The 27,576-nt window shown below is 51.2% G+C and overlaps 8 protein-coding genes across 8 annotated transcripts; 3 read left to right on the plus strand and 5 right to left on the minus strand.

Annotated features, from left to right (window-relative positions):
* Nucleotides 1–775: 775 nt before the first annotated feature.
* Nucleotides 776–2,919, minus strand: AFUA_5G01320 (phosphate permease; the record flags this gene model as incomplete). Its single annotated transcript, XM_743117.1, has 6 exons — nucleotides 776–986; nucleotides 1,039–1,208; nucleotides 1,254–1,281; nucleotides 1,371–2,076; nucleotides 2,274–2,751; nucleotides 2,842–2,919. The coding sequence occupies 6 exons, from the start codon at nucleotides 2,917–2,919 to the stop codon at nucleotides 776–778; spliced, it is 1,671 nt and encodes a 556-aa protein (XP_748210.1).
* Nucleotides 2,920–6,315: 3,396 nt separating this feature from the next.
* AFUA_5G01330 (purple acid phosphatase family protein) lies at nucleotides 6,316–9,167 on the plus strand. Its single transcript, XM_743116.2, has 5 exons — nucleotides 6,316–7,334; nucleotides 7,393–7,698; nucleotides 7,759–8,148; nucleotides 8,195–8,635; nucleotides 8,685–9,167. Exons 1-5 carry the CDS (start codon nucleotides 6,979–6,981, stop codon nucleotides 9,019–9,021), a joined length of 1,830 nt encoding a protein of 609 aa, XP_748209.1. The 5' UTR covers nucleotides 6,316–6,978; the 3' UTR covers nucleotides 9,022–9,167.
* A 125-nt stretch (nucleotides 9,168–9,292) lies between these two features.
* Nucleotides 9,293–11,395, minus strand: plb2 (lysophospholipase Plb2; the record flags this gene model as incomplete). Its single annotated transcript, XM_743115.2, has 3 exons — nucleotides 9,293–10,544; nucleotides 10,604–11,228; nucleotides 11,368–11,395. The coding sequence occupies 3 exons, from the start codon at nucleotides 11,393–11,395 to the stop codon at nucleotides 9,431–9,433; spliced, it is 1,767 nt and encodes a 588-aa protein (XP_748208.1). The 3' UTR covers nucleotides 9,293–9,430.
* A 627-nt stretch (nucleotides 11,396–12,022) lies between these two features.
* On the minus strand, nucleotides 12,023–14,426 carry AFUA_5G01350 (MFS transporter). The gene is made up of 4 exons (XM_743114.2): nucleotides 13,619–14,426; nucleotides 12,577–13,563; nucleotides 12,393–12,524; nucleotides 12,023–12,345 (listed from the first exon to the last, which is right to left on the minus strand). Exons 1-4 carry the CDS (start codon nucleotides 13,954–13,956, stop codon nucleotides 12,099–12,101), a joined length of 1,704 nt encoding a protein of 567 aa, XP_748207.1. The 5' UTR covers nucleotides 13,957–14,426; the 3' UTR covers nucleotides 12,023–12,098.
* Nucleotides 14,427–14,911: 485 nt separating this feature from the next.
* On the plus strand, nucleotides 14,912–20,242 carry AFUA_5G01360 (cytochrome P450; the record flags this gene model as incomplete). Its single annotated transcript, XM_743113.2, has 8 exons — nucleotides 14,912–16,029; nucleotides 16,175–16,823; nucleotides 16,879–18,619; nucleotides 18,749–19,605; nucleotides 19,659–19,684; nucleotides 19,735–19,819; nucleotides 19,866–20,029; nucleotides 20,080–20,242. Exons 3-8 carry the CDS (start codon nucleotides 18,397–18,399, stop codon nucleotides 20,240–20,242), a joined length of 1,518 nt encoding a protein of 505 aa, XP_748206.1. The 5' UTR covers nucleotides 14,912–16,029; nucleotides 16,175–16,823; nucleotides 16,879–18,396.
* A 135-nt stretch (nucleotides 20,243–20,377) lies between these two features.
* On the minus strand, nucleotides 20,378–21,503 carry AFUA_5G01370 (DUF924 family protein; the record flags this gene model as incomplete). Its single annotated transcript, XM_743112.2, has 2 exons — nucleotides 21,028–21,503; nucleotides 20,378–20,975 (listed from the first exon to the last, which is right to left on the minus strand). The coding sequence occupies exons 1-2, from the start codon at nucleotides 21,387–21,389 to the stop codon at nucleotides 20,378–20,380; spliced, it is 960 nt and encodes a 319-aa protein (XP_748205.2). The 5' UTR covers nucleotides 21,390–21,503.
* Nucleotides 21,504–22,127: 624 nt separating this feature from the next.
* Nucleotides 22,128–23,252, plus strand: AFUA_5G01380 (CIA30 family protein). Its single transcript, XM_743111.2, has 3 exons — nucleotides 22,128–22,393; nucleotides 22,435–22,878; nucleotides 22,926–23,252. Exons 1-3 carry the CDS (start codon nucleotides 22,353–22,355, stop codon nucleotides 22,996–22,998), a joined length of 558 nt encoding a protein of 185 aa, XP_748204.1. The 5' UTR covers nucleotides 22,128–22,352; the 3' UTR covers nucleotides 22,999–23,252.
* Nucleotides 23,253–23,376: 124 nt separating this feature from the next.
* Nucleotides 23,377–27,195, minus strand: AFUA_5G01405 (LysM peptidoglycan-binding domain-containing protein). Its single transcript, XM_077804713.1, has 9 exons — nucleotides 26,818–27,195; nucleotides 26,534–26,723; nucleotides 26,443–26,467; nucleotides 26,235–26,384; nucleotides 26,115–26,171; nucleotides 25,073–26,047; nucleotides 24,959–25,016; nucleotides 24,571–24,909; nucleotides 23,377–24,480 (listed from the first exon to the last, which is right to left on the minus strand). The coding sequence occupies exons 6-9, from the start codon at nucleotides 25,526–25,528 to the stop codon at nucleotides 24,218–24,220; spliced, it is 1,116 nt and encodes a 371-aa protein (XP_077660851.1). The 5' UTR covers nucleotides 25,529–26,047; nucleotides 26,115–26,171; nucleotides 26,235–26,384; nucleotides 26,443–26,467; nucleotides 26,534–26,723; nucleotides 26,818–27,195; the 3' UTR covers nucleotides 23,377–24,217.
* Between the last annotated feature and the right edge of the window lie 381 nt (nucleotides 27,196–27,576).

Genomic DNA, 27,576 nt, shown 5'->3' on the forward strand with positions numbered 1-27,576 from the left:
AGGTTGCCGCAGAGACTATTTATACTACGAGGTCGGTTGTGGCCCTCTGAAAGGCTCTTCCCTCTGTACCCCAAGAGGTGGAATCCCACGGAGATTTCAGTTTCAGCCCTACTGGGAAGCGAAAAGAAGGATGAAATAGAAGGGAAGAAAAGAAAAACTTTCAGCCGAGCCGTACTTTGGAATGACGTCTCTCACCTGGGGCAGGGAGTACATACGCAGACGGATGTTGCATTATCAGTAGTCCGAAACCGCCTGGGCGATATTATGCTTATTCTTCTCCTGTACATTGCAGGATCATAGACGGATCCTTATTATGAGCATAATGTACCGGAAGGCCGCAGTACCAGCCCCTATGGCTGAAACTCGCAGCAGCACAATTTCCACGTCTACCCACCGGTGTTATGGACCAACAAGCCCAAGAAGGCGAACAGTACGAATACGAGAGCCCATTATGGTCGGGATCTGGTGGCCCAAGAGGCATCCATTGGCTCCACTTCGATTCACAATTGGGTGTCTCAAACATTTACTTCCGATGGCTATCTACTACTCCGTGCTATTTTAAGCGTCCCAATCCCTCTGACAGATGGCGCAGGATGATAATTGTTAAATGTCACATTACCGATGCGCAAGGAAAATACAATATATGCCTGGGATTCAGACCCGTTATTGCGCAGACAGCCTATCTTATTATTGGTAGCAACTGGCAAAACAGAAACACTGTACCATTGTGAGTGGGCCTATTTCTGCCACACATAAACAGCGCAACTATCCAACATTATACACTAGCACTATCCCCATCAACCTGTGTCATCTCAGGGCTTGCTCCCCGTACAGGATGTCCATTCGCCACAGCCCGGGAAAACTCATCGCCTGGCATCATCCCATCTGTAAGTTCCTCCAAGGACTTGGTCCGTCCATCCTTGTCTCGGACATCAGGGATGAAAAAATATGTGATGAGGAGCCCCATGAGCATGAAGAAAGATAGACTAGACACTTGTCAGTGTGAAAAGATCACAAGATTCTTTGAAAGGACCCTACCAAAGAAGAGCATATCCCAACCAATCTGGGACGTTGGTATAGTCTGCTCCATTACCGAAATCCACATAGGCCAGGAAACACTGCGCCAGGACCGAGCCGAGTTTGCCGAATGCAGCGGCGATGCCGTGGCAGGTGCACCGGAATCGAGTTGGAAAGAGTTCAGCAGGAAGCTAACGATCAGCCTATTTTCGTGAAGTGCGGATTGGGAGACTTACCATATATGTTGTTGTGTTGGGTCCTAGGCTGCGAGTTAGCGAGGCCACGGACACGGCGCAAGGATATGCTCACCAAAGTTGAAAAATATCTGGCAGAGAATTTATAACACCACCAACGCTGACGAATCATCGTGGTTCACCAGGTGTTGAAATGAAGCGCCAATGACCACATTCAGCAAAAATAACCAGAAGAATCCGTTCAGCTGGATATTGCGCCGACCCAGTTTATCAATCGTGAGGATTGATAGCAGATTCCCCACGACAGCGCCAGAGGAAACAACCACAGTACTCTGATATGCTGTTTGAAAGAGTAGCTGATACAGACTAGTCCGGGGCAGTTTGCTTCCGAACCAGATGATTCGCGTGATCCGTGGACTGATGAGTCCTAGGCCGTAGAAAGGAAGATCGAGACAGAACCAGCAGAGGGATGTGGCAGCCAGTTTTCTGAAGTTATCCTTCTGCCCGAAGAAGTGCTTGAAGTCGTTCAAGATGGCCAATGGAGAGGCGGCATCTTGTTCCGCAAAGGGGGCAGCAGAGGCAGGCCGATCTGGCTGGTGGTCGACTGATTGGGTTGCTGATAGTCGGAATGAACCTGACTCCGGCGAGGGTGGTTCTACGCTGTTGACTGATGCACTGTCGATACTAACACGTTGGTAGAACTGTGATACGTCATTGACGGCCTGGAGACTATCTTTGGTGACTTCTGCTGTATAGCGAGGGGACTCGATGATCGTCAGCCGGAACCACAATGCAATAAAGGCAGGCACAGCTCCTAGTCCGACCAGAAGACGCCAGATAGTGTCAAGACTTCGGACACAGGTTTCTGTACATGTGATCGTATCAGGGTTGGTGGGGATATGGTGTTGGAAGCCCGCCATAGCAATGAGAGCAATCAACTGTGCGGCGAGCTGTCCGAGGGACTGACAAAAGAAGACCGTTGCAAGTAGTCGCCCCCGTAGTCGGCTCGGCGCAAACCTGAGATTATCAGCGGCGATTACGCCATTCCGGATGGGATCTTACTCTGAACAGATAACTGCCGACAGGATAATCCCCTCCCAAACCAATCCCGAGCAGTCCACGCCAAAACAAGAAAAGGGAGATAGCAGACATGGAATTCTCGGCCCCAGAAGACGATAATGCGAGTCCCAGAGTGGGGAAGATCAGAATAACCAACTCCATGCCGTACACCTTGCTTCGTCCCCAGACATCCGCAGCGAAGCCAAAGGCGATCTGGCCAAGCAGTACACCGCCTAAAGTGACTATACTCAGAGCCACCTCGTAGTCGTGTCGGACTGCATTTGACTCGGTCCAGTTCGAATGGTTCCAATAGACAATATTTATTATGGGTAGAACCATGTTGACAGAGAAGATCTGCAAAGTCAGTTGATGATCCCTGCCTGATGGGTGCCGTCACGTACAGCATATGCATCAGTTGAAAAAGCCGATGCCTGCTACGATGACGATCCACATCCATTCCCGCCGTCGTGCGCTTTCGACTCTACCGATTATGTAGGCATGTCTTTGAGCCGGCTGTTGTTACGGTTAGCAGCTGATACATGGCTAAGATTTGGTATCCATTCATTCTCACCGTCTGGTGCCTGAAGTCCTGATAGTCCTTCCATGGGTAGATTCGCAGACCCAGAGCGGCTAAGCGAGGACGTCGCATATTGCGCTATAGAATATTGCAATTTGGAGGCTGAATCAGGATTAAAGAAGGCAAGGACACAGTGGCTTCCTTCTCCGCTGCCGACTGGCAGCCATCCTGGTCCTAAATCATTTTCGAGTCGAGGCTGCCGGGCCCTTCCCCAGAGTCAGAGAGCCTCATACTTTTGAATAATTTGCCCAGGCAAAAATCCGAAGGCCGAGCAAAGCCAAACCATCTCCCATATCGAAATCCAGGGGCAGAGTCGACGTCAATGTGCCCCGTGGACCACGGGGTCGGCAGCCCTGCACAGCCGCGAAACAGCTGTCAAAGTACAACTTGGAACGATAGGCTAGACATGAACCACTAACTGGTAATTTCCGAGGGTCTTCGCCAAAGATACAGTTGGATCAATCCACGTTGTGTAGACGACGGCAGCTATTGGACTGGGGGAACGAAGATATTGGTGCTACTCCGTAGTCTAGTTCCCCTTAGCGCCACCACCTGTGCTAGATGACCTTGTATATGATGAATGTCCTTCACTGCCACAAAGCGCCCATTGACATGCTGCTGACAGGCATGTATTCTTTTGTCGGGCGTAGAAACCAGGCGTACTTCGAGCCGCTAGCCTGTCAATGCTCAAGCCAGGCCATCAGAAAGGGTGGGGACCAGTTCGCGTGTTGTGTCTCCCCCCCGGCCCATGCTTCTTCTTCGAGTTCCACTTTTGCTGATCCGAAGATGCAACCTGATCATCGTCGGCATTACTACCTTGTGAAATTCAGAGCTATTGTCTAACTATCGACATTATCCGGGATGAGCTTCGGCTGGAGCGCTGGAGATGTGTTACAAACCGCCAAGATCGCCTGGGATGTCTACAAGTGCATCGCTGACGGGACTCAAAATGCAAAGTCCGACTTTACACAATTCCAAGCAGAGTTCGAGTTGATGAGAGCTACCATTGAAGAGCTACAAGAGGCAGAGACAGATGTCCCCGTCTCCAAAAGAGTCGCCCTCGGTGAGTCGTATGAGCGGACTATCATCGAATGCACCGATTTCGTCAGAAAGCACCAACGACTGGCGAGTGACATACATTCGGGCAGACCGAAAGAACTGTTACATTGGCACAAGGTTCCGGACAGAGTCAAGACGCTTTTCCACCAAGTTTCGTGGCCGATAGAACGCAAAGAAGCCGAACGACTGCGCCGTGCGCTTGAGCGAAATGTCCAGCTAGCGAACTTGATGGCCACCAATACCGTGATTGATATACAGAAACAGTATAGACACGAAGATAGGCAGGAGAATTTGGAAATCTTGCGTGCGATTAAGTATGCTGAAGACTGTTCCGCCATAAGTCCCGAACCGTGACTGACTAACCTGGCAGAATCATGAGCCTACAGATATCGTTCATCCTCCGCCAATGCATGCCATGGCATACCTCTAGCAGTGGCGAGAATACATTAGATAGCCGGCTCTTGTCCGAACTTACCGGTGTACTAAAGTAGAGACGCAATGTCCTGTAACGATGTATGTCTCTGATCAGGAGATGTAAACGTGCTTGTGCCTCGCTTACATCGACGCAGACATTTTCCGGATCCGAATAGCAAAAACCATGAATTGCATAGGCCGATTAAATGCACAATAAGCGTCTACCTGCATCACCGCACCCGCGATGTTGGCTTGATCGAGGCGATGGATGTGACTGGCCGCGTGAAAATAACACATCGGATTCACGAGGCAGCTTTCAGAGGAGCCCAGAGCTCCGTGATCCCATATATCGAGAGTGCGCATGTTGTCAACGATCCGATCAGTCCGTTCAGAATATGCTTTCAGGGGTCCCACCGTGTTAAAATGGAGACGAACGGCGGGAGCGAAAGATATGCCATCTCGCCGGTATATATCTGCCGGACGCATGCTGGTGAGTCCTACAATCGCAGTCAGGACTGCAACTCCTAACAGATCCAGGCTTTGTTGCTTTCCAGAGCATCCTCCTAGGACGAAGCATTCTCTACTGCGGAGACGTTAAGTATATAAACGCCGACGGAGTAGAGGAACATTGTTCGCTGGAGACCATTCGTGTCCTCCAGGACCCGCTCACATCAGCACGGAGTTTACTCTACTTTGGCAGACTCAAACACGGCTCCAATGCAAAGATGGGCTTTTTGGAGTGGCCTCGTATGTACTTTGCCTTTCGGTCGGTCTGCCTGCAATGCAGTTACTGAATAGAGCAGTGGACGGATTCGTGGAACTCAAGTACTCGAAGCTATCAACCCGGCTCTAACTGCAGGGAGAGGCCATAACGAGACGGAACTCGATGGGCAGCATTGGCAGCATGATGTCCAACGGCTCACGCCACTCGACCATGTCAATGTCCAGTTCAGGTCGCCACATAAGGCAGCTAGCAATTGTATTTCATGATGAGAGGGGTATGTTAGTTTCGTGTAACCATCGGATCATGTTGACGATTGATAGATTGTGAGGCATTCCGCAAGATTCTGCGGTCACAATAATGGGAAACAACTATCAATTCTGTAATTATCAATAATGACTCGAAACACCAACGGATATGTATCTCATGTATACATGTTATTACTGCACGGCAGCTGACAAGGATACTTGACCCATACAGCAACCCGCTGTCCTTGAATAGGGACGGCTTGGTGTCTAGTTATCTACAATTATAAGTCTCGAACTGGTACAATGGTCCGTACCACAGGTATTATCTGCAGCTCATGAGCAAGCCCCGGTCACGAAATCAGAGGCTCTGCAAAAGCATCCAACGTCCACAATGCCTCCAGTATTTCGAAGATCCCGAACTGCTCTGCGACCAGGAAAGCATGACAAAGATGCTTAATAAGACAAACGTGGGCCGTATGGACATGGATATAAGGATGGCAGGGCTTATGTACCGCGCACATGGATCAACATGTATGAATGAATGCCTGCTGATGACGGCAAAGGGGCCATCTGCTGGTACATTTTCCCAGACTTGAAGAACACCGATGGTCACGTATGTCCAGTGAGTGGATAGTATCGAAATGATGCCGGAAGAGTTAGGGAATTTATTGGGAGAGACAGGGTATGTGAACCAAACTATGGCATTTTGGACGAGGCTATGAACAACAAAAGAGACCATTGCACGGAGGAGAAAGATCAGTTAATGCCAGAGGGCAATATAGGTGAAATTGACGAGGTGAAGAAGGCGAAGATGGCCAACTTGCGAGTTGAAGAGGGCGTTGCAGGACGCGGCGAACAACGTTGAGGCGGCTCAACAACGCCTACCGGAGCTGAACGCCCTAGGAAGTCAATTCCAATGCCATTGGCCCTTCTGTGATTGTCTTTCAAGATAAGATCTCTTTCCTCATGCAACTTGCTGATCGCTCTGTCAAGTCTCATGTTCCGCTGGGCCCGCGAGTGGGAACACCGTCCACTTTCGGAAAGCATGATGATATACCCTTTTTGCCGGTTCACCGCCAACGATATCCCCTGAACCAGGAGATAAGTAAATGGGGCCTAACCGTGCGACAGGATTTTCTATACGTTAGCAGATTTAAAGAGGATCAAAGAAGCGTCCAAGGCAAGTCTGGCAGATATTAACATATTTATGACATATCATTATTGTGATAGAATCATAGATTCCAGGAACCGTGCTCTAGTACTCCGTCCGGCGTGGACAGGTACCGCAGCATCTCAATAGCAATGAAGGATAAGCAACAGTACAGAGTGCGTCCATGGTCCAATGGGCACTTCTTTCTCGGCTGGTCCACTTCAGAGTGCCTGGCCTGATTGTTATCAGCCAATGGTGATCGCTATCCGTCGGCATACGCTAGCCCAAGCTTAACCGAAGCTTTGCCAAGTTATGAATCGTGTAAACGAGCTCGCTAAGTCGCTAGTACTTCTCTATTTGTCTTGGCCAATTGCTGATCTCGGCATATACACGTGTGACGCGTTTGTTGACAACGGTCTTCCGACGGAGATAGCAGTCTCCAACAGCTAGATAAGCAGCTGGACTGATTTAAATCAGTCCATCGCTTCGATGGATCGGGGTTTTGTCAATCGGTCAACGCTCTTCATCGACGTACCAAAATGAAGGCAGCCACCGCTTCGGCTCTGCTTGTTGCCCTTACTGCGACGGCCGCTCAGGCCCGTCCCGTGGTGGATGAGAGCTATCCGTACACCGGTCCCGCTGTTCCCGTCGGCGACTGGGTTGATCCAACCGTTAATGGCAATGGGAAGGGATACCCCCGTCTGGTGGAACCTCCTGCCGTGAAGCCTGCGACGGCGAACCCCAAGAACAATGTCAATGTAATTTCGCTGTCCTATTTGCCGGATGGCATGCACGTTCACTACCAGACACCGTTCGGATTGGGTGTGAGGCCTTCCGTTAAATGGGGCAAGGATCCCAAGCACCTCGATCGAGTCGCTCATGGGTATACCCACACGTATGTTCTTGCCTCGGAATTAGGAAACCCGAACCAAAACTGAAACTGACTCTCACAGGTATGATCGCACGCCGCCGTGCTCCGCAATCAAAGCCGTCACTCAGTGCAGCCAATTCTTCCACGAGGTCAGCCTCGACAAGCTCGAATCAGGAACAACGTACTATTACCAGATTCCTGCCGCCAACGGCACCACTCAATCGGAAGTGCTGAGCTTCAAGACCGCTCATCGTGCGGGAGATCGCCGTCCCTTCAGTGTGGCCGTCCTCAATGATATGGGGTACACCAATGCAGGCGGCTCGTTCAAACAGCTTGTCAAGGCCGCCAACGAGGGTACCGCGTTTGCCTGGCACGGCGGTGACCTGAGGTAATATTTTCTCCCTTCGATCAATTTGTCAACGGTAACTAAAAATAATGATCAAATCAGCTACGCCGATGATTGGTATTCGGGTATCCTGCCTTGTGCAGACGACTGGCCCGTCTGCTACAATGGCACTAGCACGGAGCTTCCAGGGGGAGGGCCTGTCCCCGATGAGTACAGAAAGCCTCTGCCAGCGGGTGAGATCCCCAACCAGGGCGGTCCCCAGGGAGGCGATATGAGTGTCCTCTACGAGTCCAACTGGGATCTGTGGCAGCAGTGGCTGGGAAATGTCACGCGGAAGATCCCCTACATGGTTCTCCCCGGTAACCACGAGGCTGCATGCGCCGAGTTTGATGGCCCCGGCAACGTGTTGACCGCATATCTAAACAACGGCGTCTCCAACGGCACTGCTCCTAAGGCCAACTTGACCTACTACACATGCCCTCCGTCCCAACGGTATGATCCACCCCCCGCTGTCTCCCGCACCAGCTAACCCGGACAGGAACTTCACCGCGTACCAGCACCGCTTCCGCATGCCTGGGCCCGAAACCGGTGGCGTCGGCAACTTCTGGTACTCGTTCGACTATGGCCTCGCTCACTTCATCTCCATGGACGGCGAGACCGACTTCGCCAACAGCCCCCAGTGGCCGTTCGCGGCGGATATCAAGGGCAACGAGACACACCCGACAGCCTCAGAGACCCACATCACCGACAGCGGCCCTTTTGGCGCCGTCGACGGCAGCTACAAGGAGACCAAGTCCTACGCGCAATACAAGTGGCTGAAGAAAGATCTCGCCAGCGTCGACCGCAAGAAGACCCCCTGGGTGTTTGTCATGAGCCACCGGCCCATGTACAGCTCCGCGTACTCGAGCTACCAGAAGAACCTCCGTGCTGCGTTCGAGCGATTGTTCCTGCAGTTCGGTGTTGATGCTTATCTCTCTGGGTATGGTGCATGTTTCCTTCGCCGGGAACGCAGATACTAACTGATGCAGTCACATCCACTGGTACGAGCGCCTGTATCCCCTCGGCGCCAACGGCACCATCGATTCGGCGTCGATTGTCAACAATCACACCTACCGCACCAACCCGGGCAAATCCATCACCCACATCATCAACGGAATGGCTGGTAACATTGAGAGCCACAGTGAGTTCGGCAAGGGCCAGGGCCTCCAGAATATCACTGCTTTGCTGGACACCACGCACTTTGGTATCAGTAAGCTTACTGTGCTGAGTGAGAAGGAGGTTAAGTGGGAGTTTATCCGCGGTGATGGGTCTGTTGGTGACTATTTGACCCTGCGTAAGGAGAAGACACAATCTAAGGAAAAATAGGTGCTGGTGAAGGAGTATAGCCGCAGAGCTGTATCTGAGAGGGACCGCTATATGTAGCTTAATTTGTGAAACTATATAACCAATTACACCCGCATGATAATCTGTAGCGTTACCCTCGTTTCCATATGCAAGTAAGCAGGTGCGTGAATTTCAATGCCCTCACCAAGTATCAATCGTCCCGTCAAAGACCAAGGGACCCAAGATATCAATCACCGACGGTGTCATATCAAGTCCACACAATTCGGGGCAGTCAACGTACCACATATTCCTCTTTGTCCACTTACTGGCGCAGAATAACCATTCTCAGCATTCATTTTCAGTAAAAACGCGGAACTCATCAATCAAACATTGACTAAACTATTGCGATTTCCTGTGCCCCAGGTCCACTGTCCTACTGTCATCTCCGCACCTAGTGCAGCTTCAGCGTCGGATAATAATCCCCGGGAGTCGTTGCATTTATGGTACCATTCCAACAGTACGTCTTGAAACACGTCGAGCAGGTCTTTGGGACAGTCGTATTTGTGCGTTCAAAACTCCGACTCAATATCGCGCAAGCCAGACAAGCCGGCCAGTTAGAGTCCACTGTCCCATTTCCCAGTGTTGCCACATCGTACCCATTCTCAATGATGGCGTTGCGCTCACTAGTATTGTATTGCAGATCGAATGTGGACACATTGGACGGGTATATATACGGGGCGTTTGGAATATAAACGACAAGCGGGGCGCCAGTCGCGTTTGAACTATTGCAGCCAAAGAATGTCGGACGGTTGTTCAACCCCAGGTTGACGAATGTGTTTTGGTCAGGCACAGACGGAAAGGGGAGACTACTGTTCCTTTGTGATGAGTCTACGTTTCGCTCGTATGTGGCGACCAGGGATGTCCCATTGGGCCACCTGGTAGTCGTGTCCGCTGACGAGTCGACAGCCAAAATCACGTCAACGTGACGTTGGGGCTGAAGAAGGGGATCGAGCGGGATGTTCTGGAGGTCTTCTCCTCCATCCACCAGGGTCAACGAGGGCGATGATGTGTATTTGGACTGGCTCGCATAGCGATAGAACGGGTTCGGCTTGTACACGGCGATATCATTGTTCTCGGACCCGATTTTCCCCAGAATCGCACTGATGGCGTCCTTCACGACGGATGGCGCATCGGTATTGTTCATCTGCAGAAATGCCTGATTGAACAGGGATGATGACGTGCCCATGATGAACCCTGCGTTATCGAATCCTCGAACACACTTTTCACCTGTCGCTAGTGTTCCTTTGGAGAAATTCGACCCCAGGAATTCTAGGGAAACAAAGGCGGATAGAGATTTGTCCCAGCTTCCGAATTCCCAAGGGTTAAACTCGAAGACTGTAGTGTTCGCGGGTACTAGGATCTCGCCCGGAGCTCGACCATCAGCGATGACCAAGGGCATAGGCATCGTCCCGGCTTGGAAATCCTTGCTTAGAGCAATCGACGACCAGGTATAACCGACGCCACCTTCGGACGCGTTGATGAGCTGGTAAGAGAGAGAACGTCCCCTGTGTGTATAGTGAGTATTCCTTTCTCTCTCCAGGGGGCAGGGGAACAAAAAACATACCAGTAATCTGTGATAGAGACCTCGTAGCCGGCATTCGATTTCCCGTCCACCGCACCCAACAGCTGAGAATAATACTCCACCGTGCCGATATCCCATGTGGTGCTCTGAGTCGGACCACTGAAGATAGAATCCTGAAACTGCCACACAGAACCATTGTCTTGCAGCGACGATACATCCGAGAAATTATTCATATATATCGACCCAACCAGCCAACTCCCGCCACTGAGTCCCGAAAGATAAGTCGCTGACTGTAGGATCCCGCCCAGTTGGCCGCTGTGGGTTGAGTTCGTGGTCCGATTATCAAACGCCTGCAGTGCACCTCCGCCATTCATCAAGGCGCGATAGCCACCGCCAGATACTGCAATTCCGATATTGGGCAACGCAGATGCATTAGCTGAATGATTAGCAATATAGTCAGACCCATTGAAAGAACCGAGGTCAACTCGGCTGAGAAATGCTTTCAGGGCATCCTTGGTATTGTTTCTTCGCGCTTTCAGCCACGATGTCTCGGCGCTCGATAGTGCAGTGGCATTGCGGATAGATGGCCTTTTCGAGGGGCAGGTCTCGCCTTGAGGGGTGTATCCGTCGGGAGCATTCGGCAACGCCCGATTGACAGGGGCAGTAGCTAATAAAGCTCCGTTGGCAAGGGCTGAAAGATGGTATTCAGCACATGTGCTGCTATACAGGGAGTGGAAACTGGCGAAACTGCTCACTTTGAGATAAGAGGAAAACTACGAGGAAGGACAAATAAAACAGGGCAACACTAGTCAATTCAACACGATTCTTATACATCTTGACGCCGAAGAGCAGACAAACTACTGAATGAAGTTTGTGCAGATTGTACCAATGTCTACTTGGTGTTGGAAGGCCGTCGGGATATATACCTCGCCCTGATCAAAGAGTCGATGTAATGATTTTCCCCACAATGCGCTTTTGGTAAATTGGGTGAGAATAGTGATGAATTTAATATATTAATTTCAAGCTTATTCTGTATTTGAATGGTCCAAATCTACAGCTTCGATGACATGAGTTCTGTTTTGTCAGGATGCGCCATGGTTCATCAAACCTTCGAACGGCCGACAACAGAATCAGTGGCTCATGATGACAGCATAACTGTCCATGAGATCATGAAACGGGTAACCTGATCATTTTATGTAGGTGAATTCAGGAAGAGGCCAGATCAATTGAACCAGGGCTGTCCTGACGGAGAACTCGTACATACACTGTTTCCCCAAGTCGAGTCGGATTTTAGAGACATTATAGAGGAACTTGGACCCTACTTGAATTGGCTACGAGCTGCAGGGCCGGTGTATACATCGAGCTGCTTGCATACATGATTTTGTAAAGTGTGGATTAAACGTGAAAGACTATCTATCCATCGCCTGACACTACTATACTCAAGGACCGGGCTGTATAACTTGCGTACTTCTCTCATGCATCATATCATTAATCATATCGTGGTATCGTGGTATCTGATCTATAATCTACAGGGTCATCAAACATCATACTGCTTTTTTGTCTCCGGATAGACAGGAGCACCGGCTGATCGACTCTTACTTCTCAGCCAAGGGCCGTACACCATGAATGCAATTGGAATCGGCACCATTACTGCTGCAATGCAGCCCAGCATCGTCCCAGCCCATTGTACGCCAAGGTTCTCCATCATCTGCCGAGAGAACAGGGGAAATGCGCATCCGACTGCGGAACGGAGGATGGTGTTGGCTGCGATTGTGGAAGCAGCCCTATTACAATTAGCAGGTGGATGCATATAGTAAAGATAGCAACTTACAAAGTAGGATAGCAGTCAACGATGTAGTTGAAGCACTGCAGGAAGATGCAGAAGATGCCAAAGCCAGTCAGAACGCCAGAGGAAATAGGCACCATCCAGTGAATAGACGAGGTATAGCCAGTCCAGCCGAACCTGCCACAGTCAGTCAAGGTTTTTTCTAAACGGAACACACGATAAATCATACCAAAACATGCCCGCAGCAAAGGTGATTCCTCCCACAATCGCCGGGGGAAGACGCCACTCCGGCACGGGAACGTCTCCATTCGCAGCCAGTTTCTTGATGTATGAGCCTTGGAGAAACAGGATGAAGACGCCACCGAGCAATTCTCCAATGATCAGGCCGACAAACGCCAGTCCCCCCTCGCCCATGTTCATCCCGTACACCCTCTGGAAGACGACAGGGTATGCACCGAGCAGGGCATAGATGAGCCCGTAGATAAACGAGATATACAGCGAGATCAGCAGCAGAATCGGCTCGGTGAACAGCATCTTCAGCGGTCTCGTGAAATTATTCCGCACCAGTTCATGGAAATCAACCTCGACCTCATCCTGCTTCGCATGGATACCCCAATTATGCGTCTGCCGCCGCAGCGTCGCCGCCTTGCGCACCAGAATAACAGGCGCATAGGTCTCATCCAGGAACAGCACAACAAGCACAAATCCCAGCAACACCATTATCGCAGAGATGTACATCGTCCAGCGCCAACCGAGCGCACTCATCGTGATGAACCCGCCTACAAACGGCGCCGCAAACGGACCGATAAACACCGCCATGCAGAAGATCGACATGACGATCCCGCGCTGCGCATTGTTGAACAGATCCGCAAAGACAGCAGGCACGACGGAGATCGGGCTCGCGGCGAACAAGCCCGCAAAGAACCGACAGATCATGAGAGTCTGAACGTCCTTCCCCGTTGCGCAGCCCACGGTGAAAATCCCGCACCCCAGGAGGCCCAGGGACAGCGGCCAGCGCCGTCCGATGAGCTCCGAGGCAGGGGCCCAGATGGTTGGCCCAGCGGCGAAGCCGAGCACGTACAGCGTGACGCCGAGCGAGCCGACTTCCTGGCTGATATGGAATTCTTTGCTGGAGGAGGCGATGGCCGCGGAGAAGACGGCACTGGCGAAGGAGCCGGCGAAGGTGCCGTAGCAGAGGATGCAGACCAGGAAGATTCTGTGAATCCGCTTTAGCATCTTTTGCAGACAGCTACGTACGAGGAAAATACTACCTTCGGGTCATGGACCAGTTGTATGGGTGTAGGGGATCCTCCGCTCCGTCGAATTCGACGACGTATGTTTCCGGATCGGGCAGTAAGGGAGGGTATTCCTTGCCGGCGCCCATGGGCAGCCATGTCTCGCGTGGTGCAGGGCCGCGTGTGGAGCCCACGGTGGTCTTTTGCTGGAGTCGGTAGGTGTTGATGCGGGTGAGCTCGAGGGGTTCGAGATGGTCTACCGTTTCGTCCGAGAGACAGTCACTGGCGCTATCGAGCGGGTGGCTGCCATGGTGGTCATCGTCGAAAGCTTTGGGCGAATGCGAGTCCAGAGTGGAAGTCTCTGGGTGGTCCATTCTCCGTCAGAAAGCTGGTCCTTTGCTTGTCTACAGCTCTACGACTCTCAGGAACCTGTTCCTGGTATATAACACCATCCTCCCACGTCCAGGCCGCGGTGGAGCAGACAATTTTTTCATGGTTGGGTGTCAGTTGCCATTGATGGCTGCCAGATGGAGCTCATAGTGATGTGGGAGATCCATACTTTTCCGAAGTTTTATATAACATTTATAGAAGCTGGCCAGAACGCAGGCTCACCAGTCTGCATCAGCCACAGGAGATTTCCCGACAGGCAGCATTGTCCAATGGCTTTTCGCCAGTGTGTCAGGCACAGCTGATAAAGAATCGGTTATGAACGGCTCTGTGGCCGGTGAATCGTCCTCGAATGGTGAAAATTTTGCGACTGAGGCACGTGAGCGAGGATAGCCGTGTCTGTCCGAGTCTGGCCGATAATATCCGTTATCAGTTCAGGACAGACCATCCGACTCTTATTCAAGATATTTCCTTGGAATATCCCGAGAAGAAGATCAGAACCATCCGATGTGGCTGTAATCGATGCCGGGGATCCGGTTGGTGCACGGCACACCGCAGACAGGGATATCGCTGATGCCTGGTGATGCGTAACGGCACAATCTTCCACTTCCAATACCTGACTCGTGTCATGCATGAGATATTATTATGGATGGATATTCACCTGCTGGGAGAGTCAAAGTCAACATTACTCCATACGCTGGTTCTACAAATCACTCGGCATTGGGATTGGGGTTGTGCGTAGATTGCAGCAGGGTAGTACCTCTACAATGCCGAATTAGGCTTACCATGGCATGTGAAGGGACCTCTATGGCATTTGCTCGTTCTTGTCGTACTACCGAGCCTGCACCAGTTGTAGTGGAGACGGATAGATTGACTCAGGGCTACCCGAAGTCATTTCTAAGTATATAACCTTCTTGGGAGACTTGACTGCATTGACGCTCTGGAGTCTTAGTAACCTGACTGCTCCCAGCACATATCAAATCATTGCCATGAGAAAAAAAGGCTTTATTCCTCTAGTTTTCCTGACAGGGTTGAACATTCACCAGACAAGGATTCATCATAATGTTACTTGGAGTAATATATTATTCATCAAGTCCCGACACGTCACATCATAGTATAATCCTGCATGAGATACGTCTTCAGTACGCAGATGTACAGCATCCCTTCATTCCACCGGACTGCTAATACGCACCGATAGCCGTAAAACTCATCTTCGGCAAAGCCAGACTTCTACAGAGTACCAGGAAAGACAATACTATAAACCTCGTTTCGCTCAGCGCCTCCAGGAATACAGTTGCCTCAAAGTATCCCCACCACGATGACATGCAAGAGAAACCGAGCCAGCCAAGAAGCATCGAAAATCTGCACAATGACCCTCGGGAAGCATTGAAATAATGCTGGCGAGATCAGTCTCGCAACCTGCGCGCCTTCGCCACCAGCTGCTGGGCTAATCTACCTCGCCGCTAGTTGCCTTTGTTGACATCGGGGCTAGACTATGCTTATGTGAGACGGTCTGATAAGGAGAGGCACCACACGCGTTCAAGGAGTAGCTTGATGTTACTGTTGGGATGCCGCTGCAGCTCTTCCTCTTCCTGCACTTGTGGAGCTCCTGTGTGAACTTTGTGGAGATCGGCAAGCCGTACCGCTCCAGACTGCCGCGGCTGGGCTGGTATAATCAGTCGTGGAGACGACAGGCGCGATGATGTCGCCTGTGGCTCTGGGCTCGAGATCAGTGTCAATGTGGTCTCCTGTTGGACGGAGAATAGCCTTATTCCCGGCTGCTAAACGACACTAGTGAAGTTAGACTCTCTTCCGTCTTGACAGATTACCATGGGAAGTTTAACCGGGGCAGAGTGTCAGCGGTCGGAATTTCACCTGACGGTGTCGACGGTGGCGTTGGTCATGGCCGGTTGAATCACTCTTGGGGAAGAGGCGATTCGTGCTGTGTGAGAGATAAGTGTCCGGATGTTTGAATCGGCCGCTCGAAGTGGAATAATACAACAAGGGATTATCATATATTTGGGGCTGCATACAGTAGGTGTAGCCGAGAGTTGCTGAACGTAGGCGTGACTCACGTCTGCTCCCACTTCCTCCAGCCGTATTTTCCTTTCTGCCAGATTGGAATCAAATCAGAACCTGAGTGACATGCTTCCGACGACAAAGTCAGACGACCTTTTGGATTTGGCTAACCGTGTGTCGGCATAGACGACCATTGGGCTCCCTTATCTATTTCACCTACCGATATACATGCCGTCTTTCTCCACTGCAATACAACACTGGCAATCACTCTCCATCAGTATCACCTGTCTTTGATAGGAACAAGAGCCTCGTCTCCACCTTTCTAGTCCTTAAGCTGACTACGAGCCCCCTCCGTTGAAGACTGTGCATCGTCGACCGACTTGATCTTTGTTCAGCTATGGGAGGATGTAAAGGATTGAGGTCATGGACTGTTAATTGATATGGAGGGTCGCATTGGGAGGAGGTCGGTCCGGTGCAGGCCGAGGCGAAATATGGGAGCAACATGCTTTGAGCTGGCACTGTTGTCAAACTATTCAGGCAATTCCCAGTCCGGTCAGTTACAACTATACTGAGAATGCCGAGAAATGAACTACAATGAATTACCCCCTTGAACCCCTGTACCCTGGCTCGGGCAGAAACAGTGCAGATGCCTGGTTGATAACCCCTGCGTCGATCATACTAACATCTACCTCACACTTGCTGAATTTGGTCCTTCTGTCGACAGACAAGGATTATACAAGATTGCCATATGGAATAGCAAGTCAGAGTACTTCAATCGTCAGTGAGTTCATCATCAAGCATTAAGAAGCGCCTGGAATAAAAACGCATGAATCTGGTACATCTTGACCGATATTGCAAGTCCCGTGGATCAGCTGTTTACCATATCGCAGATTGACGAATATAATCACATGCCGCCATCGACAGTTCAGAACAGGCAAAAGACCATCGAGTCTGTATAGCATCCTAATATGGTAGCCTAGCCAGTTAGGATGTCAACATCGACTGGAGACCCCAGAGTCGTACCACGGATAGTGAACCTCCACCTGTGCGGGAAAGACCCGTGCCACAAAACTCAAAAGGACAACAACGCCGTAACCCTCCCAATTTGGGTGGGTGGGCCGAGATGGTAATGACATGACTCCTTTTACAGCGACTTATTTGCCGCGAAATCTCCCGGTGTCTGAACCTTACTCCGTACTCTACAGTGCACTGGACGGTGGGCCTGCTGTCGGGGACAAGTTGCCAAAGCACCATGGCCAACAATAAACCAGCGGTCAGGGTCCGTATCGGTATCGTTCTGAAGGACTGGGCAAGCTTATCGTCGATGATCCACAGTCCAGTTATCCGTGATGGTTAGACTGTGGATATGGATCATGGTCCTGGACGGGAAAGGAGACCTTCCGTGAGCATCGCACCATGAACCCGCAAGACAAGTTTGTGCCATCCATTCCATCATCATCATGCCATTGAGGCGGACGGCCAATCACACCCAGGGAGAATGAGAAGGATCAGAAGTACCAAGGCAGCGGCCAGCCCCCAGAGAAGTTCAGTCCAGCCCAGAACGGGAAAGGGACGCGACGGATCAGTGGGTCGAGACGCGGGTCATCCGGAGGTGCTTCGTAATTAGTAATGTGCATAACCAAAAGGAGATGAAAGGATAGTAAGCGTGTTTGCGAATTCAGCTTCTTATGCAGGCTGCAAACGTACGGAGTACAACTCATATTCCAACCTTGTCAATATTATTATCCCGTTTGACCCGACAGATTGGTTATGATGGCTCCAGCCATGGATGCCCCTACAACGTCCACGCCTATCACGCCCTAACAAAAGGCTAGAGTCACACAGACCAGTACAAGACAGAGAGTCTAACCTCGCTAGCGTCTGTTAGCGGCCGGGGAGAGAGCTGTGGCTTTCCCAAGAGGGCAACCCTCCACTGCACTTGGTCCCAAGCCCACGCATACAACGCTTCTGACTGGCTCTGGATATCCACTATGGCTGCAATCTTTCCCGGAGTCTCCATCCGGTTGCCCGTCTGCCGTGAAGAAAAGCACGGGCATCCTTCACAGTCTGCACCTGGAAGTGAATGCGTGGCCGTCTTACTGGATTGTCAGTCTCCACTCGTTGTCTCCCTTCAACGGAGTACTCCGTAGACAGAATGAGACGCCCACCAAGAGCAATTGACAACATGGGAACTCAAACTGAGTTCGCGCTGTTCGTCCCCCTCTCCCCCCCCCCCTTCCCCCCGGCGCAGTCTGATGGGTCAGAGCATTGTCCAAAGCCCGAATGAATGACAATCCTCGACCATTTTTTAAACCAGTGGACGACCAACCCGACCCGGCACCATGGTTCTGGTGAGCTGGAGTTTCCCTTTTGCATGAACCACACCTGCAATTGATTCCCTGTCAACAATGGAACTGTTTCGTCTCCTGCTTTCGCACCCGGTATCTTCGGCCGTCGCTCTCGGGGCAGTCTATCTGCTCTGGGTGGTCCTCGACCGGCTGTATCTGTCTCCCATTGCCGGTTTCCCTGGACCCAAACTCGCTGCGTTGACCCATCTGTATGAGTTCTACTGGGATACCATCTGCTGCGGACAGTTCACCTTTCAGATTGGTCGTCTCCATGAGAAGTACGGTAAGCGTAATCCTCTGACCTGTCGGCTGCGTTCTGAATGCACCCCGTCAAGTTCGATAGATCACTTCTTGGCGTTTATCCTTGTCCGTTATGACATTTCGACTGTCCACTTGTACTCATGTCATACAGGCCCCATCGTGCGCATCAGCCCGACAGAACTGCACATCAACGACCCGGACTACTACGAAGTCCTCTACTCGCGCGACAGCCCCCGCAACAAATATGAATACTACCAGAAGACGCTCAACGCCCCGCTGGCCCTCCTCAACACCATCGACCACCACCTGCATCGCCAGCTCCGCGCCCAGCTGAACCCCTTCTTCTCCAGCACGCGCATCCGCCGCCAGGAACCGGCCATCAAGGCCCTCGTCAACAAGCTCTGTCGCCGCCTCGACGAGCTGAAGAACACCGGCCAGCCGCTCAACATCGAGCACGCGCTCACCTGCTACACCACCGATGTCATCACCGACTACAGCATGGGCGATGGGTACCACTACCTTGACGCGCCGGACTTCATCCCGCAGTGGCACGGGACCCTCAACGGCACCGCCAAGACGATGGTGTTTATCCGTCCGGTCGCGTGGGCGCTGCCGCTGCTACTCGCCCTGCCGGAGGCAGTCACGGCGTGGCTGAACCCCGGGATGGAGCTGTTTTTCGATTTCCAGCGCCGGTGCCGCAAGATGATCAAGCGGATTGTGGCGGCTCACAACGAGAAGGGCAACCAGGGGGTGCAGAACGAGGGGTTCGTGAATATCTTTGACGATATCCTGCGGAGTAATCTGCCGGCGAAGAACAAGAGCGAGACTCGACTGGCGCAGGAGATGCAGGTGCTTGTTTCGGCTGGGGCGGAGACCACGGCCAAGGCGATTACCTATATTCTGTTCTATCTGCTGAATGACCCGGAGACGATGGCGAAGCTCAAGGCTGAGCTGGAGACGGTGGGCGAGGACCCGGCACTCGTTCAATTGGAGCAGTTGCCCTACCTGGTGAGTCATCTGGCAACATGGCCAAGGCCAGGTTGATACTGATGCTGTCATAGACCGGTGTGATGTTGGAAGGGATCAGGTATGACCTACCCTAAATCCTGCCAGAGTGTGCCTAACATGTATATATAGACTGTCCTACGGCGTCTCGGCCCGTCTCCCGCGAATCGCCCCCTACAACGCCCTCAAGTTCCGAGACTGGACCATTCCCCCCGGAGTATGCCCCATCTTCTGTTTCGATTGACCGGTGCTGACCGTCGTAGGTCCCCGTGAGCATGAGCTGCCTCCTAATGCACCACAACGAGACCGTCTTCCCCGACTCGCACCGCTTCAAGCCCGAGCGCTGGCTCGACCCCGCCGAGCGCAAACGCCTCGAAAAGTACATGGTCGCTTTCTCCAAGGGTTCTCGCCAGTGTATCGGAATGCAGTACGTGATGTTTCTCCTCCGGATCTACATCTACTAACTCCATCGACCAGCCTCGCCAAAGCAGAGATCCTCCTCGCCGTGTCGACCCTCCTCCGCAGAATGGACCTGGAGCTGTACGAGACCACCGTGGAAGACGTAGCCATCAAGCACGACATTTTCATCCCTTTTCCCCGGATGGATAGCAAAGGTGTGCGGGTGTTGATCAAGGGTTGATTTGTCGGTAACCACCACGTTGTACCTACTCCGTTCATTTCATCTACGATAATCAATAATGTCTTTCAAATTTTTCTCCAATGCACAATTTGCAACGGGATAGAGAGATTAAACGGATAGAGAGATTCAAACCCACTACCCAAATATCTTTCCCTCCTCCAGAAACCTCCTCTCCTCGTCACTCGTCTCCCTCCCCAACGCCACATTCCGATGCGGAAACCGCCCGAACCGCGCAATGGGCTCATAATGCTCCCTCTGTACCCGGAAATGCGTCGTCAGTTGCTCCTCGAGCCTCGCCCGATTCTCCAGAAGAATCTGCCGGCACTGCGCCTCGTCATCCGATAACCCCGTTGCATCCCCGTCCAGCAACCGGGTGAAATCCTCCGCCATCTCCGCATACTTGATCCGCGCAAGCTCCTGCATGTCGAGATCCTCGGCATGGATGAACGGCATGTAAAACCATATGCGCTGACCCTGGCGGTAGCGGAAGGGACTGGTCCCACTTGGGAACCCCGCGTCCGCGGCTTTGAGGGCGATAGTTCTCGCGAGTGGATCAAAGAATTCAAAGACGATGCGGGATGATTCGCCGCGGTAGATGTTGCGGGGGAGTTGGTCCAGGAGGATGATGAGGGCTAGCCAGTCTTGGGGTGTGGAGGGGTTAGCCCGAGAGAGGAGGTCCTCTGCGGTGGTGTTGGTGTCGCGGATGGCGGTGAGAATGGTCGAAAATTGGGAGCTATAGGGTTAGCCAGAACTATACACGACGGAAATGGGGGGGAAGGACGTACGTGCATGCGCTGTCGAAGTCGTCGGATTTCAGGAACCATTTCATCCAGTCCTCTTGGGAGGGGAGGAGCAGGCGCTTGTTTGAGGGGATGTGCTGGAACCAGAAGGTGTAAATGCGGGGGAGAAGGGAGGGGACCAGGAGCTGGTCCAGTGTCGTAGATTGGTCGCTTGCCATTGTCGAAACTGTTCTTCGGTACGGTGGTGCGAATTGGCTACTCCGATATGATGCACGCTGGTTGGGACACTGGATGCTATTGTACTGGATGGATAAGGTGGTTGAGTGCGTGCAGCGTGTGATGCAGAGTCCCCGGGTTATGTACCGAGGAGCCCTCCCGATCAATAGCCTACAAGGGACTGGCATCATATCTGGAATTTCCCATCTCTGTTAGTTTGATGAATTGATACGAGCTTTCGGACGCGAAATGTCGCGAGGCCGAATCCTGACTAATGGATACGATGTTGAAGTGCTAGACGCACGCTGATTGGCTGGTCTACTAGAAACGGTTTCATATGTGGATTCATACGAGCTAATGTAGTTGGTTTATGGCTGTACAACGGCGTGTACGGAGCATAAATGCCACAATCCACCACCATGGACTCGGTAGCGGTAGATATATCTTCGTGGATCCTGTGTCCGGTCGGGAACTACGGACTAGGGAGTACTGGACCCGTGGCCATCCTCATCCGTGGGCCGCGGGTGATGGGATAGTTGTAATATCGATGAATGACCCTACTACTATAGTCCTATCAGCCATGAAACCACTAAGCTAATGAGGCGTCTAGACCTCCATTTCTAGTATAGTAGGAATTATCAGGCATTCTGGTTGACAAGTCCCTACTAGCGACGTACCGCGGTTACTACATAGTGTTATGAAGTATGTCCGCAGAGAACCAAGGCGGAAAGATGGTCAAGACTGGGTTCGCCGAGAAATCTCGGATCAGAGGGTTGGTGGAGCTTCGGAGCCGGTTCTTCAACTCGGGTAGGGAGAAGGTGTGGCACAAGTGGATTGACGTGTGGAGACCGTGGAGGCATTCTAACTACGAGTGCCAGCAGGAAGATCCTTGTCGGGTCCGTCGAGATCAGGACAAATCGGGTGGAATGGTCGTCCGTGGTGAGTAGTCCAAGCTGTAGACTATTATTGCTGAGAGTCTCTTCACTGTTGATAATAGTATGAATATTACGATATCTGAATGTGCGGTCAGCTAGAATGCTCTGAAACAATCGAATTACTACGATTACCACGTCATCTACGTGGTAACCGATCGATCGATCGAGCATTTATACCAGCCATTGTCAGCATCAACCACAATCATCCATATAACATCAATGGCACCATCATCCCACAGATTCCTCTTTGGAGGCGACCAGTAAGTCACCTTGCTCAGATCTGACATAGCTAATGGTATAGACGATGGTCCCTCACATACTGGACCTCCTCCGACGACCGCGTCCGGGGCGGTTCCTCGTATTCCACCCTCACCATTCTCCCAAACAACACAGTCCAATTCCACGGACATCTGGATATTACCACCCTCGGCCGAGCAGGGTTTGCCTCCCAGCGGACAACAGATGATATATCCTGGGACCTATCCGACGCCGACGGGCTCGAGCTGGACGTCGCCGGTTCGGATGGGAAAGTGTACACTCTAGTTGTTAAAGACAGACTACTACCAACCCGGGCTGATGGTCGTGAGCAGAGTACGATCAGCTGGGAGTATGATTTCCAGACGGTGGAGAGGGCAATTGTGAGAGTGAGATGGGAGGATCTACGGGCGTCGTATCGGGGGAGGAAAGTTGATGCGGAGCCGTTGGATTTGAGGAATGTAAAACGGATTAGTATTATGGTTCGCAGGTATGTATTTATTCTGCAAAGAAAAAGTCGTTATTGATCTGTACTAGTTTCTTTGGGAGGCAAGAGGGTGACTTTCTGCTGGATGTGGCCTCCATTGCTGCGTTCTGTGGAGACAGATGACCCTGGTATTGAGACTAGTCAGCAAGAGGAACAGACTGGACTGAGGCAACTATCTTACAGAGTATCACTACATTCCACTGCTCAGTTATAACTATGTTCAAGGCAAATAGCTGCCTTACAAGACGATCAGCCAATCCAACAAGCAGCCCTGAATGACTCTGGACATAAAATCTTAAGGTATAATACTACATTTCAGAGATAATGAAGAATGTGTATGTTTGAAGCAAATAATGGTCCAATGAATATCAGGCCATATTCATACTTGAGATAATAACCATACTTAGCTTCAAAATAATTCTGCACCTGTGATAATCATTCTATTATTAATTAATCATTTTCCTTATATATAGATATCTCTATCTCCTGGTCCTCTAGGAGCATGATTTTTTCCTCGACTAGTCCAATTCAGAATATTCTACTGTAACTACTATACCTATCATTTGATTCGCCTGTTTGACCAAAATCTTATATAAGCTCACTTAGGTACAGATGTCTGTCAGACACGCCCATGCCCCTTCGATATCATAAGATACCGTGTTTTCTGGATCATACCCGGTATTCTCTTCAGGAATAGCTCGCTTCTTGCAAACATATGAGCCATACTTGCTGACACTGCTTGAGCCCTTGATGTCATCGCCATCGATTGTAAAAGTTGAAGTCTGATCACAGAATGTTGCTTGACTTCCATCAACCATGCCATTCTGGTTCCACGTGCCTTTGATGGGCACGGCCGCTTCATCGCTCCAAAGATTCTCCACCATCACCGCATTCCATTTCCCGTCATCCTCGCATGTAAGTCCAATGGGACATTCAGAGGCTGACCAGTAGGACATATAGAGCGCAAATCCCGTGGATGTAGACCCGCTGGCAGAAGTGGTTGTGGAAGTAGACTGGGGTTTGGTGCTGGTCGTCGTCGGCTTGATAGTGGAAATTGTCAGGGCTGGAGTGACATCACAGACCAGGAAGGTGGTTTTGGACTTGTTAGCTTTGGTTGACAGTGTCACGCCATATCCTCCATCACATGAGCAGTAGGAGGAGGAGCTGGCGCTTTTGATATCACAAGAGGAGGCCGAGATAGCAGTGGCGGAGGTGATTGAAGCAGACGTCGTCACCGCGGGCGCTGTAGCGGATGCAGTGATGGTGGTGCCACTTATCATGACAGGATCTAGGCTAGTGTATTTGGGGTTCAACCAGGATGCTACAGATTCGGCAGCGGATGTCATGGCCTCATCGGAGGCCTCAAGTAATGTGAGTGGCAGCGCGTCTGCGTCCACAGTGCCCGGTGCGACCTAACCAACCCGGTAGGCTCACAGCTAATAGTCAACGAGGTGCAGAGAATGGCACAGGATGTCGATGCTCCGTCTGGACAGGCATAGTCACAAACAATCGTGACAGAAGCCGTGGCAGTTGCGCTGCACGATTCAGAAGTTGATGTCTCTTCCTCCTCAGAGCCGCCACCACCTCCTTCCTGGAGACAGCTCCCTAGACGCGCAACAGAAAAGTTATGTCAGCGTCATGCACGATGGGCGAACTATGATATCGGTGCTTGGTTATTGAACACTGTTGACTCACCAGATCCGCATCCTGGGCCGCAACCGAGAAGACCACACCCTCCCCCGCAGAATCCTAAGCCACAGCCTCCATCACACCCAAAGAAACCACATTCACCCCCACAACCAAAGAGGGAACAATCGATCTTTCCACAACCAGTGGTCTCGCCTCCAGAACTACATCCCCCATTCGAGGGTGTCTTCCCGTCGGAGTATGTGAGTATGGGCATACTTGTTCCAGGCGGTTGGATTGATGTCGCTGTCGGCTGTGGCGCCACGGTAATAACATGTGAATTGCCAAAGAAGGTCACGGGGATGGGTGTATATGACGTGGTACTCGTAGCTTTAGCAACAGCGACGCCTGATATGGGTTAGTATTAAGCTAAATAGTCGAAAGAGTCAGGACTCACAGTAATATTCATCAACCCAAAGTCCCGAGCAGTCTGAATTAACCGCCGGGTTCCATGCCTAAAAAGGAGTGCTCAGTAAGGATTAATGGTGTTCCTTAGTCTCGCATAACTTACGATGAATTGCGCAAGTGTGATATCGTGCGCGGTTGCAATGGCATAGCATCCATCGCCGGCGATTGCTTTATAGAACTCTGTACAATCGGAAACAATTCCACTCTGGACAGCGGCAGGTGTTGAAACGGATGGTACAGTAGCGTTTGCCGTCGATGCCGTGGTGGTAAGAGTGGCACTGTAATCTGTATGGAAAAGGGGGAATGTAGCTTCGGTTGGTGGCAAAGTCAGACCAAAGGTTGGGGGAGCAATGCTCTGCATGGGGCTCAAGTAGGCATTCCTGCCAGGTTCCGCCACAGTGATAGGCCAGAATGGGATCTCGCTGATAGTAAAGGGAGCAACGGTGATTGTAGTGGTCTTGGTCAATGTGGTCCCACCAGAGCTTGACGCAATGGTAGTCTGGTATGCTGGCCAGTCAATCGTTATAGGAGACACTAGTGGGAATGGGGGGAGGATCATTGTGCAGGGTGGCTTGCAAGAGATCTCCTTGGTTGCATTTTTCCACAGGTCAGGTCCGATATACACATCTTCACTTCCTCCATTGGAACCGTCGTCACCGGGGAAAACGACCGAGGCCCCGGTAAGGCCATCTGTTGGAAAGGGAAGAGTCAGAAACTCAAATCTCTTGAACGATGTTTGGGGTGGTCAACTTACCGGTTGCTGTTCCGTCGACGTCCAAGCTGACAGCCCAGACCATTGTTCTGCAATGTACGATTAGCTCATTACCAACATTAAGGTATTCTCACACGCAGACTATAACCTACCCTCCAATGCAATGGGAATTTGCGTAGTCCAACTTAGCCTGAAACGAAGCCCAGTTATCATAGCTCACCCATTGATTCCCATCAAATGTCACGATTTGAACCGAAGAGGCTTCGTCATAGGTCTGGGTGGCATTGCGAGACGCATCCTTTAGAATTGCTTCGATTTTCGAGAATGAAAGCGTGCCAGCACTGTTTGTACAATCACCCGCTTTACCTGTTAACCATCATGTCAGAAACCCGTGGTGACAATGTAACCTGGTGTTCCCAGAACTTAGACATACCAACTGTCGAGAAAGGACATCCCGCAGTGACACATGACGTATTATTGAGCGTGAAGCCTGAAAAGCCCTGGGATTAGCAGTGGTTTTATATTCTCTCCCTCGAGCGGGAGGGGTACTTACTTCGGCCATAGAATCCCAGTCCCATCACAACCTGAGAGGGATGAATGTCATTCCGCCACAAAAGATTCATTGCCGAGATGATGTCCGTAAGATTGGTATGCGCGTTGACAACGGATCCAATCCAAGGGTCATCTGCATCCCAGCCACCGTCTAAAAATCAGTTAGCCTGGTACATTACATTCGCGTTAACATATATTCCTCAACTTACGAAGGTCGTATGTCATCATGTTGAACTAAAGGCGCGTTAGATGAGTCCAGTCCAGTAACAAGAGTCATCCTGTAAAGCTGAAAGAACTTACCCAGTCGACACTCTTAGCCATCTTCACGACATCGAAATGCTGAAGATACCAGTAGCTACTGGGTAGGGTAATGGTTAAGCCATAGCCTTTATCTGCACTATCAAGCGCAGAGCGAAGATTTGCCAAGAAGGTTGGATAGTTGTCATAATCGGCATCTGATCCGCCGCGTTCAGCATCAACTGGGTATTCCCTTTATTTTTATTCGTATTAGTCAAGGTTATTTGAAAAAAAAGTTGGGTTTTTGGTTGTTTTTGGGGGGGGGGGGGGTGAGCGTCTAGCAATACCAATCCAGATCCACGCCATCAAATCCGTATTTGTCCAAAAAGCTCAATAATGACTCGAAAAAGGTCGATTGCTTGGACTTGGATGCCGCCAGCTCGGAAAAGGTGTTAGCAGTCGGTCCAGGGTCATTGAAGGCCCATCCACCGATCGAAATCCAGACTTCTAAGCCATTTTTGCGCTTTTTCAGCGCGGTGACGCGACTGTAGAGCTCTTGCTGAGAAGTTTCCATCGGCTTTATCGTGTAAAGATCAGGGTCAATGTACAGAAAAGCGAAATTGATGTGCGTGTAACCGCCAATCGGAATATTCTCTGGTGGCATGGTGTCACAGGCACGCTCAGAGTTCCAACCCTCGTAGTATGCGATAGTCTTCTTCGTTGCCGAAGTTCCGTCGCATACTGGCTCAGCAACAGTAGCGTCGCCGCAAAAGCCCGTGGTTGTTCCACAGAAGCCATACTCGCTGCAGCAGACATTCAGAGGGCAATTCTCGGATTTGGCATACTGAGAGCCTGAATCAGAATATCAACAAGGTTAGATGAATACAACAGTATTAGAAAGCATCTCTTAATCCGGGATAGCTCATACCCCACTTGTCTCCCCAGCCTGGGTAGACCCCAGGATCACACTCAGCCAGCTGGGAGCAAGTCCCGTTTGTACTAGCTGCAGCGATGCAGTTGGTAGATGAACAATAATCTGGGCCGTAGCCGCAAACATTCGACAATTTAGAACAGCATCCTTCGGTACAAGGATGTGTCGAGTCGCA

The sequence above is a fragment of the Aspergillus fumigatus genome, chromosome 5 (assembly GCF_000002655.1).
Source record: "Aspergillus fumigatus Af293 chromosome 5, whole genome shotgun sequence".
Taxonomy (NCBI): Eukaryota; Fungi; Ascomycota; class Eurotiomycetes; order Eurotiales; family Aspergillaceae; genus Aspergillus; species Aspergillus fumigatus.

Bases quoted from the DNA above. Each gene is read 5' to 3' on its own strand.
- AFUA_5G01380 (XM_743111.2), top strand. From the start codon at position 22,353: ATGGCACCATCATCCCACAGATTCCTCTTTGGAGGCGACCA. The intron at 22,394-22,434 runs GTAAGTCACCTT...CTAATGGTATAG, and splicing joins TTCCTCTTTGGAGGCGACCA to ACGATGGTCCCTCACATACT. The intron at 22,879-22,925 runs GTATGTATTTAT...GATCTGTACTAG, and splicing joins ATTAGTATTATGGTTCGCAG to TTTCTTTGGGAGGCAAGAGG.
- AFUA_5G01350 (XM_743114.2), bottom strand. From the start codon at position 13,956: ATGGACCACCCAGAGACTTCCACTCTGGACTCGCATTCGCCCAAAGCT. The intron at 12,525-12,576 runs GTATGATTTATC...TGACTGTGGCAG, and splicing joins TTTGCTGCGGGCATGTTTTG to GTTCGGCTGGACTGGCTATA. The intron at 12,346-12,392 runs GTAAGTTGCTAT...TAATTGTAATAG, and splicing joins GTTGACTGCTATCCTACTTT to GGCTGCTTCCACAATCGCAG.
- AFUA_5G01405 (XM_077804713.1), bottom strand. From the start codon at position 25,528: ATGATCCTCCCCCCATTCCCACTAGTGTCTCCTATAACGATTGACTGG. The intron at 25,017-25,072 runs GTAAGTTATGCG...ACTCCTTTTTAG, and splicing joins TCACACTTGCGCAATTCATC to GCATGGAACCCGGCGGTTAA. The intron at 24,481-24,570 runs GTGAGTCAACAG...TTGCGCGTCTAG, and splicing joins CGGCCCAGGATGCGGATCTG to GGAGCTGTCTCCAGGAAGGA.
- AFUA_5G01330 (XM_743116.2), top strand. From the start codon at position 6,979: ATGAAGGCAGCCACCGCTTCGGCTCTGCTTGTTGCCCTTACTGCGACG. The intron at 7,335-7,392 runs GTATGTTCTTGC...TGACTCTCACAG, and splicing joins GCTCATGGGTATACCCACAC to GTATGATCGCACGCCGCCGT. The intron at 8,636-8,684 runs GTATGGTGCATG...TAACTGATGCAG, and splicing joins GTTGATGCTTATCTCTCTGG to TCACATCCACTGGTACGAGC.